Raw genomic sequence first — 13,255 nt, 5'->3', positions numbered from 1 at the left:
TTTCTTTGAATCGTAATGCTGTTTTCTGAAGCAAAAAAGGTGCTAATGCTTAGGGTTGTTATAGCTAAAATAAATAAATTTTTAATTGAAATATATATAGCATAAAACACCAAGTGATGTTTAACAGAGAGATTTTTTTTAAACATTCGATTAAAATAAATAATTTCTTTTGTCTTTTTAAACCGTCTCAAATATTATACTAGTCATTTTGCAAGATACTAGCTTAAAGTGCAATTTACAGGCTTAACTGCATTAATTAGGTTAACAAGGCATGTTAAGGCTGATTTATACTATGTGTCAAGTTTTGGCGTGGACGTGACCCACAGCACCTGCCTTGAGCATAGTTGTGCATTTATATGTCTGCGTGCTGTTTGTGTTGCTCCACAATAACACTTCTGAAACACTAGCTGGCAGTAGGTTTTTATGTTCCTCTGTGTCGAGTTTCATCGCGGGAGTTTTGTTTTTCTCTGAACACTACCTTAATGTACAAGTAGCTAAAACTTGCTTATTCAGAGGCGGGAACCTGCGGATGTGCAACAACTTTAATCATAAGGTGAACACAAAACAAAAGTTCCATCTGGAGCTTGTTCACGGGACTCCACACTTGTAAACAATCGCTCCATCAGGCTTGTCACCGCTACCAAGCTGACAAATCACAGAGCTTGCACTAGGCGTTATTGTGCAAATTTTTGAGAGGTGCGCGTCAGCGTCGGCTAGGGCTTTTCGAGATGCCCGAGAGATGCCCGAACTAGGGCAGAGATGCCATCCCATCTAAGGAGAGAGGGAGGAGGTTTTTTTTTTTTTCCCTTCCCTCAACTGATACATGACAATAGAATAAACAATAACTTAATGCCAGGGTGATAGAAGGTAAATAATAATAAAAGCACAAAAAATGAGAAATAAAACACAATAAACAAAAGGATAAATAGTTAAATACAATTTTTAAAATTACAAACAAACAGGACCTTTACATTAATAAAAAAAAATAGAGCACAAATAGACTGTTTTAATGGCCTTTCTATTAGCATTATTTTGAATAGTACAAAAATCATTTTTCAGTTCCTTATAAAACAAAGTAAAACAGGGTTTTTTTGTTGGAAAATTGACACTTATTTTTATGAAACTTGATCAACAAAATAAATAGATGAGAGGGAGAAACTTGGGGCGATTTCCCCAACAGAGATCGTCCATTCTAATTTAAAGTAACCTTTAGTTTGTTTTGTTTGTTTCATTGTTGATGTACAAAAAGCAAACTGAAGTTAAATGTTTAAATTAAATGCTGTGCATAAATCAGATTTTTTAAAATGTAAATGCTGTCACTCAAATATAGAGGACAATGCAAAAGACATCGTTGAGCAAATCAATGAAAAGCTCAGGATAAGATGTAAAATATATATATATTTAATTATTAATACAATTAAAGTATTTTTTCCATTTATTTTTAAATCTTAATAAATTAGGATATTACCATGGCAACTTTAATGTAAGAGTTTCAGCCCACCACCCTCAAATCATTTTGATTTTAACTGTGTATATATAAACTGCTTTTGTTCTAGCCCGAAAAAAACAAATACGATTTTCTCTAGAAAAAAATATATTATAAGTAAATTTATTATAGTTCTCTGTTACATAAATGTTTAAAAAAAAGAATAAAGGTTATTCTAATAATTCTGTACATTTACAGCTGGAATACAGTACTGCTACAACAGGCCTTTAGTTTTGTGTTTTCCCCATCTCTTATGAATAAAATAATGTAATTCAATTAATAGAAATACTAAAAAACTATACTTCCGCCATGCTAAACCATGTACACTCCATTTAATTTTAAATTCAAACACATTTTCTACTGACCTTTGAAACGGTTTAACTGAAATCATCATGTGGGAGATGCTTGCACATAAAAAGTACATAAAGAGCTGGACGATGCAACTTTCAAAGTTTATGTTGACATCCAGAGATCAATCATCATATGATTTCCATATGATAGTCTATGCAAATTAATAAACAGTACATTTTGAAAGATACTTCAGTTTAAAGTGCAATTTGTTGGCATAAATAGGTTAAATTGGGTGATTTTGCACTGGTTATGCTTAAGGGGGCTAATAATAGCGACCTTAAAATGCTATTTAAAAAATTTAAAACTGCATTTATTCTAGCCGAAATAAAACAAATAAGACTTTCTCTTAAAGACAAAAAACATTTTCTCCTTCCCTTATAATGACGATACCATCAGAACATGTATAAATGCAGTATACTGTGCTCATTTTAAGAGGTTTTAAAGCCATGAGTCATTTTCTGCTAACTTAAACGTGTCTCTTCCTGTTTCTGCAGCCCACAGGATACATGGAGGCCCCTCTGTCGTACAGCACCATAGAAGACCTGCAGCTGCTGTCCTGGGACAATGCTCCCAAATACTGTGTCCAGCTCAGCTTCCCTGGAGGAACGGTCCTGCTGCAGGTACATCCAGCCCCCTCATGTTTCATGACACCCATGTTGCGATTACACTCTGACTCATTTTGTGAATGTTTGTGTGCGCTCACAGGCTGCTAACAGCTATCTGCGGGACCAGTGGTTTCACTCCATACAGTGGAAGGTAAGGTCATATGTCTAGGAAGGCTCGATTTGCAAAAAGCATTGGCGTAGTGACATTTGCACGGTTTAAAGTGAGAGTATCATTTTATAAGTATGTGGGTGTTCTTAAGATGCTTCCGCTTTGATGATGACAAGATGATTTCAGAGTTTTAGCTTTGCGGTGTGAATTCTTCTGTCTGTAAAGGAAGAGTGAAACTTTTATTGTGTGAATAGATTTAAAGGTCATATTTTGTATGTGGTTACACTTAGCATATTATGTGTATCGATACTTTCAAGCCAAAAATGCATTTGCATTTAAAGAGACACAGAAAAACTGTTGTTTCCATCCAAAAAGGGGTATTTACAGCATAGTATAATACATGGGAAAATAAGTGTTGAACACGTCAACGTTTCTCAGAAAACATATTTCTAAAGGTGCTGTTGACTTAAAATATTGCCTGGGTGTTGGTAACAACTGAAGAAATCTATATATGCGAAGAAAACAAATCTAGTTGGTTTGCAAATGAAGTGATGTGTAATAAAATGAAATGCTGCAGAGGAAAATTAATATTAGCTACTTCAGTCCAACATCTACTCTAGCAGGATGATGAAGATGAAACCAGAGTGGACATTTCAGCAAGACAATGATTCAAAACACAGACAAGGAAACTCTCAAATGCTTTCAGAGAAAGAAAATCAAGCTGTAGAATGGCCCAGCCAATCACCTGACTTGAATCCAATAGGAAAATACAAATTAAAGATCAGATTTGACAGACTCTAGAACCAAAAAGATGTTTACACTCTGTTGAAGTCTTTGGAAAAATCACGTCTGAGCAATTCATGTGACTTCTTTCTCCAGATGAGAGACGTCTTTAGCTGCCATCACCAAAAAAAATCCTTTTATATAAAGTATTAAATACATTTCAGTAGTTCAGGACTTTCTCCTTGTGGCGTTTCATTGTTATTACACATAACTCATTTTTCGGATCTTTTTTTGTTTTGTGTTTGTATCATTTGGGTTTTTACCAAAATCTTGTTCAATTCCATGTCAACAGCTCCATTAGTAATATTATTCCCAGGAAATAACATGACATTTTCAATGCTTATTTTCCCTGCTGTATATAATCTAAGCTTTATTTTGAGTTAATTAGGATACCTGAGACCACATGCCCCCTTTAATATTAGTTTGAACACTATTTACTACCAATTGATTTTCCTCAATTTATTCACTTCAGTTGTGGTGCCATTTTTTTAATTAAATACTTTGTTTCCAAAGAGTTAAGTCATTGAAGATATGTAATAGGAGATCTATGTAATGGAAATAATAAACATAACTTGTGAGCAGTAGTTTTTATTCTGTGTAATGTCCTGATCAACTTTGTCAGATTGCATTTTATAAAAATAGTTATCTGTGAAATTAGCACTTTAGCACGACAGAGAAATCACTGACGTATGTAACATGAGGTATAAATATATTTTCTGATGTTGTTATTGTGCATCATAACCAGTTAAGTTGTAATTTTGTTTTATCATGCACAATTATGTGCATATGACATAAAATTAGCCAGCTATGATATTGCCCTCAGCAAAGCTAAGACATTACCAGCAACATTTTCACATTTAAATGTTTTTTTATTCATTTACGTTAATGTTCTGTTTTTTCTGCACAGTTTTTGACCTTAGTTGTGGCGTCATTTTCATCAAAAAACTGTTTCCCTCAATAAAGACTTATAAAAGTATAGATTAAGTTACCAAGGAGACAGCCAAGTAGAATCGAGAGATGGCATTTAAAGAAAATAATAAACATCTCTTGCGAGCTGCCGTTTTTATTGGACATCCTGTTCAATCAGGTCACATTATGTGAAAAAGATTTTTCACAGAAGTCAGCACTGTCACATTTAAGTGTGTTTGAAAGAAAAAATATATATTAAGCAAACTGTGACCTCAGTTGTGACATCTTTTCCATCAAAAACCGTTTTCGCCCATTACATATTTATCAGATGTTAATGGTTCTCAAGGAGACAAACATCTCAGTGCAGCTCATGCTTGATATGAAATTTGAGACACGATGATGTCTGTAGTGGAAACAATAAACCTTACTTGTAAGCAGAAATTTTTAACCGCCGTGTTGTTTCCAGTCATGTTTTGAGAGTGATGGAAAAGTTTAAATGATGTAAAAAACCACGAAACAATCTACTGTTATTCAAAATAAATAAATAAATAACTAGTGAGAAAGTGAAAGGGCTATTTTTAAAAGGGTAACTCTTTAGTTTAGGTTACAATTCATGCTGTGCTGACTTATTACCTGCTTATTATTAGGATATTATTTGTTTATTAGTAGTTCTAAAGCAGTGTTTCTCCACCACGTTCCTGGAGGACCACCGGCTCTGCACATTTCCATGTCTCCTTAACCAAACACACCTGATTCAGATCATCAGCTCATTAGCAGAGACTGAGAGACCTCTGATGGGTGTGACAAATAAAGGAGAGGCTCAAAACATGCAGTGCTGGTGATCCTCCAGGAACGTGGTTAAGAAACTCTGATCTAAAATATGATCTTATTCTGCATACCTAATTCTGCCCAAAACCTAAACCCAACTTCTACCTTATTAACTATTAATAAACAGCTAATTAGTAGTTTATTAAGCTAGCAGTATTAATTAATGGTTTGTTTATATTGTGAAGTGTGATCTAAGCATCTAAAAATGTTGGCAAATTAAGTCTGTGGTTGTACACAAACTAAAATCAATCAAATCGACAAAATATTCTCTTCAAACCCATCATTTCTGAATAAAATTTGTTGTGACACTTCACACAGTAATATAATCAGAATGTGTCTACTGCTGCATTCTGGTGATCAAATGTGTGTCAGTTTCATAACTGTTGGTTGCACCGGTAAAAGGCAGGTGTGTGTTTGTTACTCATTTGCAGAAAAAGATCTATAAGTACCGCAAGGTTCTGAATAACCCCAGCCGCTGGGATGTTGTTCTGAAGGAGATCCGCTCTCTGGTGGACATGGCCCTCACTTCACCCCTGCAGGACGAGTCCATCCATCAGGCCCCACTGCACATCATCTCCACCCTGCTGGCTGAGGTACACTCAAAATAATAAGTTTACTGTTTGTTCAAACTACTTATCCAATATAAGCTGAAACAACACAATGCACACAGACTCAGTTAGCCCAATTGCTTCTGGTGAACTGTATATATAAAGATAGTTATACTGATAAATAGATAGATATATATACTGTAGATAGTTTTTTTTTAACTCAAATTGTTTGTAGCAATCAGTTTCCTCAAACGGTTTGAGTTGCCTTAACTTATTGGGCTTTACAGTACTCAGTTGGTTTGAGTTCTCTTCATTTATTGGGTTTTACTGTGCTCAAATTGCTTAATTTACTCACATGGATTAAGTTCACAGTACTCATTAGTTTTTGATTAGTTTTTGAACTTAAATGGTTTGTTGCAATCGGTTTCCTTAAATGGTTTCAGTTACCTTAACTTTTTGGGTTTTACAGTGTACAAATACCTTAGAAAATTCTTGCCTTGACTTTTCCAAACCATTGTAAACCTTGAAATGGATTATCGTCCCATGCCTAGTTTTATTTTATTTCTTTATTTGTAATGTTCAAATTAATTAATGAAATTAGTCTAAATTTAAGAGTAAATGGTTAAGTGAGAAGCACCTCAAACAGTAAGCCATTATCACATTAATAGTATATTAACGAATAACTACTTTTCCTCCAAAAAAAAAACTAAAACATCTATATTATATGTCCAAATCTGGATTTTGTTTACAAAAGATTTATATTGTATAACGTTTTTGTCAAGTGTAAAATTTTCTTTTTTTTTTTTAATCAGTCACTTTCTCACATGCTGTTGTCAGATCTCGTGCAGCGTTCTGTTTTCCTTTTCATTATGAGTGTCATTTTTGAATTGAGGTGTACATTGCATCTCATTTTGAGTTTCATTAGTTTACAAGTTACCTGTGCGTGTGTGTGTGTGTGTGTGTGTGTGTGTGTGTGTGTGTGTGTGTGTGTGTGTGTGTGTGTGTGTGTGTGTGTGTGTGTGTGTGTGTGTAGCTGTGGTTTAGCTAGACTTTCTTTTTCACATGGCAATGCTGTGAACTTCTTCGGAACAAAGACCTCCAGTGTTTGCATATAAGGAAATATCGGTTGCATCTGCACTTTGATTTGCAGATGAAGATTATTGAATCCCACCTATAGCGAGCATGTGAATGTGTTTTAAAAAGGACTTCCAGTCAAATGGCTGATGTATCCTTGAATCACACAGGCTTTCCCAAAAAGGGTTTGAACGTTTTAAAAACAGGGATTGAGCTATTTAGCTATGGCATTGCTGGCCAATGAATTCTCAAACATTTTTTGTCATGTCATTTCCTTCCCAGAACACTAACCTCAGCGCTCAGGACCACGAAAACATCATTGTGGTGAGTGGGGCTGCTTTTAGTTTTTTTTTTTTGTAATTTAGAAAATATGAAGACGCATGTTGCATTCACATAAGAGCATGGTAAACTGCATTGCTAACAAAGGCAGGGTTACGTAATCTATCTTGAGGCTCATGCTCTAGAATAAAATTGATTTAAAAATGGAGCGAACTGCCATAGAAACAGGGCTTGAATGCACAGATGTGCTGGATGAGGCGCTGAAGGTTGCGCACTTCCTTAAAGCATGGCTGAAAAAGCAGCAAGACTCTTCATGTCTGTGGGGAAGGTGACTAATGGTTCAAATCTGTCTGTAGGCCATCGCACCCCTGTTGGAGAATAACCACCCTCCCCCTGACCTGTGCGAATTCTTCTGCAAGGTAAATACAAGGGTTTTCAATTATCATTATTATTATTATTATTATTATTATTATTATTTTCATTTAACAAATAGATTTTATATTGCTGGTTGTAATTTTTTATTTTTTTATCTATATATTAGGGCTGCACAATATATTGTTTCTTCATTGATATCGCAATGTGCGCATCTGCAATAGTCACATTGCAGGATATGCAATGTTCAGTCTGAATTGTAGTTGACCAGAAGCTATAGCAGGGTGTCTGCGGGGTCTTAAAAAGTATTAAATGTTGATGAATCAATTTAGAGAAATTTAAGGCCCTTACCAGTCTTAAATGCGGTTACAAGTTATTACATTTTGCATCATTTTTTATTATACAGTTGTGTAATTATAGTTGTATTCTAAAGTTTTGGGATTGTGTAGTTTGTGAAATTGATAAAATCCTGCTATGTTTGATGTAACGCTGCTTTGTTTACTGCAGTAACGAAGACAGCACCATTATTTCTGCTGTTCTTCTAGATTAACATTTTTATAAAGTATATGAATAATGTTTTAGTTTAGGATTAGCTTCTTACAATCAATATTTAGTGAATATATTTAAAATGTCGCCAATGTTACCGGTTCAGACTTAGTGGCGATGAGGTCTTAAAATGTATGGAATGAGTCTTAAAATGGTCTTAAAAGGTATTGAATTTTACTATCTGATTCCTGCATATACCCTGTATAGAATTGTATTTAATTACTGTATTTATATGGGATTTATATGATTTATGCAACTCAAAAAAAAAGATTCTTTCTTCAGATTTCTAGTCTAAATATCTGTATTTCAAAGTGAAAACCAGATTATTTTACTTACCCCAGTGTGAACAAATTTAGCTTGTTTTCACTCTTAATTTGGACTTATTTCCTCTGAAGTTGAAAACAAAACAATATTTTTACTTGCTGCAAGAATTTTTCGATATTTGGATTAGAAACGAGACCAAGCAAATTAAGAAAAGTGTTTTATTTGCATTGTGATTATTTAATTTCTGTATCTGAATACTGTTTAGACTCCTCAGAAAACCATCAAAAAATGCTATTCAAACCATCTTGGAAACTGTATTGATATCGCAATATTTATAGCAGAAATATAAAATATCGCAAAGTCCGATTTTTCCAATATCTTGCAGCCCTAGTTTATTTATTTATTTATTTATTTATTTATTTATTTATTTCCTTCCATTCATGAAATTACAGTTCAAGAAAAAATTGGTTGCATGAGAACTTTCATCTTTTTCAGATTTTTTAAACTGAATAAATGAGCCAAAATCTAGTATAATTATATAAAAAATAGATAATAATAGCTAAAATTATATGTTTATACATTTTAAGAAACTAAAAATCCACAAAAAATAGATACATCACCCTTCAAGAATCAGTATTTTTTTATTTTTTTATTTTTATAAATATTTTATTTTGATCACAGGTGATAAATCTTACAAAGTATTACTATTTCAGATAAATGCTGTTGTTTTTGAAGTCTGAAAATGTTATGCATGTTTTCATTTTTCAACATTGATAATGAGAATCATCAGAAAAGCTTTTTAAATGTATATTTTCATTATAGTTTTTGCAGACATAGAAAAACAAAGAACAGACAGACAAACCCGCCATGTAACAATAATCTGTGCAAAATATAAAATAAAGCATGAAACCAGGGAAAATGGCGACGTACAAGACTTGTATGACCTACAAAAAGACATTGCAATGGATGTAAAGAGGGAAAAAGTAAAAAAACTTTCAAATCTTCAGATATAAAACAACATTATTAGTCTTTATGTTGTGTTGAAAAAAAACTGGATCCCACATTTGATCAAATTTTGCAGCATTTCTAGAGATGACATATGTAATTATTTCCAAATGTAAAGTGGAGGTAAGTCCAAGAAGCCAGTCAGAAAAGAGAGGGCTAACATTTTTCTTCCAGAAACAAATGATAACTTTCATAGCTATGATCATGCCATACTTAACAGTTAACTGTACATTTCAGTTGAGAGTAGAAAGGCTTTTTAAAATAAGAATGTAACAATTAGTTTTTAACTTCTTGAGGTATGTGAACAAAATAATATTCCTGTTTTACTTTATGTGATCAAATAAATGCAGCCTTGATGAGAATATATATATATATATATATATATATATATATATATATATATATATATATTTTTTTTTTTTTAATTGTAAAAATATTATATTATAATTATATAATTTATATTATATTTTATATGTAATCAAATAAATGCAGCCCTGATGAGTATAAGAGACTCAAAAACATAAAAATAATTTGGCTGACCCCAGACATATGAATGATGCATTGTGTAATGTTATTGTTTGATATCATCAGTTTCTCAAGTAATTTCTTCTAATGATTTATATATAATTATCTATAGTGATTATGAGGATTAATGTGTAATGTGGTCCTCTGTGCAGCACTGTAGAGAGCGCCCTCGGTCAATGGTGGTGATTGAAGTGTTCACTCCTGTGGTTCAGAGAATCCTCAAACACAACATGGTGGGTGCTCAATTTTCACTAGCCATACTCTTGAATTCACACATACTGTGTCTGCTCCCTCATCTTCTAACACTCCTTGTCTTTTGTTTTGTTCCAGGACTTCGGGAAATGCCCCAGACTCCGTCTCTTTACTCAGGAGTATATTTTGGCTCTGAATGAGCTTAACGCCGGCATGGAAGTGGTCAAGAAGTTCATTCACAGGTGAGTGACATTATTTTTTTTTCGTTTCCTTATTCAAACAGACTCCTGCCAGCAAAACAGTGTAGTAATGAAAACAATTCTGTGCTTTAACCCTCATAATAAGCCAGTAATCTCACCAAATACAAGATTCAATGTTTAAATTTTGTTTTTTTTCTGTTAGGATGGATTTTGTTTTTATTTTTGGACCTGTATGGTCATAGGCCTCATTAATTTAAATTAATACACCTCAGTTTTTTGAGTAATAATAAAAAACATTATTTGTTGACAAATTTGTCCGTTTAAAATAACATATAAACAGTTTATCATGACAATGTTTTAATGTTTATCATTTTTAGCAGAAACCTACATCATTGGTGATTTTATATGAGTTACTGTGATTATTAAATACAAAAAAATAAAAATACACAGGGTGTTCACGTGGTCTTAAAAAGTCTTAAAATGTCTTCAATTTTAAAAACAAAAGTTAAAAAATCCTTAATTCTTAAATTCACTGAAATGTGGTGTTGTAGGTCTTAAATCAGTTTAAACAGGTCTTAATTTTCCTTTATGTAAAGCTACTCAATTGATCGAACACAGCTTTTTCAGTTCGGGGTCCACTTCTTTCTCCAATCAAATTTTGAAGGCCCACCTGTCTAACATTATCTCTAAACTGTTTCTATGAAATGTGTTTGTATGAAATGCTCATTTAAAGAGCATTATATATGTAATTAATGTATAATATATATATATAATATATATAATATATAATATATATTATACATGAATTACATATATAATGCTCTTTAAACATATGTGTGTGTGTATATATATATATATATATATATATATATATATATATATATATATATATATATATATATATATATATATATATATATGTTTATATGTATTTTTTTTTTAAACATACACTGATTCAAAGAGGACCACAGATCAACAGGGAGATTGCAAAAGACTAGCTTCTGCTTTAAACTGGACTGACTGAATATCTACCATTAAATATCTACTATTCAAAAATGTACAGACAAATGTAAAATACAGTAAAACACCTGTTGAAGCACGTTGATCTGATGGAGGAAGAGTTTGCAGATCGCTGACAGAAACAGTTTAAAAGTCTTATATTTGACTTGGTAAAACTTACAGAAACCCTGAAACAAATTTTTTTGCAATACAAAAATATATCATCAGAATGATGAGTATTAATTTAGTTTGGCCTGTATATACATTTTTTGACTTTCAAAGTGCCGTTAACCATTGATTACATTTTATGAGTCACCAAAAACCATAATTTCACCTAAAAATCGATTTTCTGCTGACTAAAGTAGTCTCCAACATCTTGTATTTAGTAAATTAACAGCAAATAATACAAGTTTGGTGTGAACTATCCCTTTTATTTGATATAATACGTCAAGACTTGGATTCTTATTGCATTGTGACTAATTATAACACAATGTTACCTCATTACAGCTCCACCTTGCTTATGTACAGCGAACAGGCCTTCATATTATGTACACAAACTAACATCTTTTTATCTGTCAGACTGTGTCAGTTTAATAGCCTGTGTAGGACCAAACCCTGCCAGACTTCCTGCCACAGCTTTGTTTTCTTTCAGCTGTCACTCTCAAACACAGAAGCTATACTAACCTGACCTTTTCTGCACATGTTGTGATTGTAGCATGCACGGTCCCACCGGACAGTGCCCTCATCCTCGGGTTCTCCCAAATCTCGTAGCAGTTTGCCTGGCTGCCATCTACTCCTGCTACGAAGAGTTCATCAACAGGTGCGTCCGATTCTCTGCCTTTCCAGCCCATGAGATGTGTTTACCCCAGAGACTTGAGCTCAAAACATTTCCCTGAATCATATTTGCCGATTCAACTGCATCATATCTACCTAAAATACTCACTTTCATTTCCATTAGCTTGCTTTGGTCTGGATGTTTGGCGACAAACAATAATGACGTGGTTAAATTGACATTATTCGGTCTCACTTGTCCTGTTTGTGTGATCATTTTGGGCCTCTGGGCCGTGGTTCACCCACCTGAGAGGAATAAGGCACTATTTTCAAAATATTCCATGATTCATGATGACTCAAGAGAATGAGACGTGTCTAAAATCACTCCCCAGGCTTCCTTGCACCATTTTTTTATTGTTCTCATTTACTCTCTAATGGCTTAAATTTCCATAACTACAGTTTAGGGATGTTTTAAAAGTGCACATTTACAGGTGTGGTCATTGCGTGTTTCATTTGTCATCCCTTCTGAATCAGATGACTAGTTTTTAGTCAAATAATGGCTTTCAAATTCTATGGCTTTGTAGCAAATGGCATTGTAGGGTTTTGTGTACACCTGCAATGCAAATATAGAAATTTCCATAGAAAGGGCCTACTACTGGAACTACTAGACAAATATTTCTAACAAATGTAGAACAAAAGGATGTGGTTAATCCAAAATGTATTATAATATATGAAAATTTTATGCTCAATAAAACAGAAGAGAAATATGAACAGTGTGGTGTGTGCTGACAAACTAGAACTTTATTTAAAATGACTTTATTTAATGTAGTTTCCAAAAGTATTTGTATATTTGAGTTGATTTTAAAAATATTGTTTTAAAAAAATTTGTAAAAAATATTTATACTAATATTTATACTATTTATACTAAAATGTATTTAAAAAACGGCAAAATTATAATTTTTTTGTTTTATTAAAACAGAAAATATAGTAAGATACAGAAGAATACAGAACTAATATAGTTCTCGTGCTAAAATAACACTGACATTATATTGATCAGATACTAAAATAACACTGGAATTATTTTGATCAGAGGCAACTGTAAAGACTTTTTGTGTTTTACGTTGTTATTAAATATAAATCCTGTTATTTTGAAGGGCACCTATGATGAAAATCATCTTTTGTAAGCTGTTTGGTCTGAACTGTGTGTAGATGTAATGTGTCCACAGTCATATTGGGGTAATATAAAAACAATAGGTCTCTTTTTTTTTTTTTTTTTTTTTTCTGATGTTAAAATAAGATCCAAATCCCTTCCATTTTGCAGCCCACCTTATTGTGATTTAAGGGTGCTGTTTCCCTGCCCACCGAATTGATTGACAGCCGTGTATTAACATGTCTCAGTAGTAACGCGT

General features: G+C 33.0%; 1 protein-coding gene across 1 annotated transcript in view; it reads left to right on the top strand.

Moving 5' to 3' along the window:
• Positions 1–13,255, top strand: part of cmip (c-Maf inducing protein) — a 49,450-nt gene that overhangs the window by 14,909 nt on the left and 21,286 nt on the right. Inside the window, exons 2-9 of the mRNA XM_056477947.1 lie at positions 2,332–2,457; positions 2,543–2,593; positions 5,503–5,664; positions 6,976–7,017; positions 7,329–7,391; positions 9,837–9,917; positions 10,015–10,118; positions 11,791–11,895. Coding sequence (XP_056333922.1) covers positions 2,332–2,457; positions 2,543–2,593; positions 5,503–5,664; positions 6,976–7,017; positions 7,329–7,391; positions 9,837–9,917; positions 10,015–10,118; positions 11,791–11,895 — 734 coding nt within the window. The remainder of the gene's footprint in view (positions 1–2,331; positions 2,458–2,542; positions 2,594–5,502; positions 5,665–6,975; positions 7,018–7,328; positions 7,392–9,836; positions 9,918–10,014; positions 10,119–11,790; positions 11,896–13,255) is intronic.

The sequence above is a fragment of the Danio aesculapii genome, chromosome 18 (assembly GCF_903798145.1).
Source record: "Danio aesculapii chromosome 18, fDanAes4.1, whole genome shotgun sequence".
Taxonomy (NCBI): Eukaryota; Metazoa; Chordata; class Actinopteri; order Cypriniformes; family Danionidae; genus Danio; species Danio aesculapii.
The sequence above is the reverse complement of the archived record's forward strand: the minus strand, read 5'-3'. Positions and strand labels throughout refer to the sequence as shown.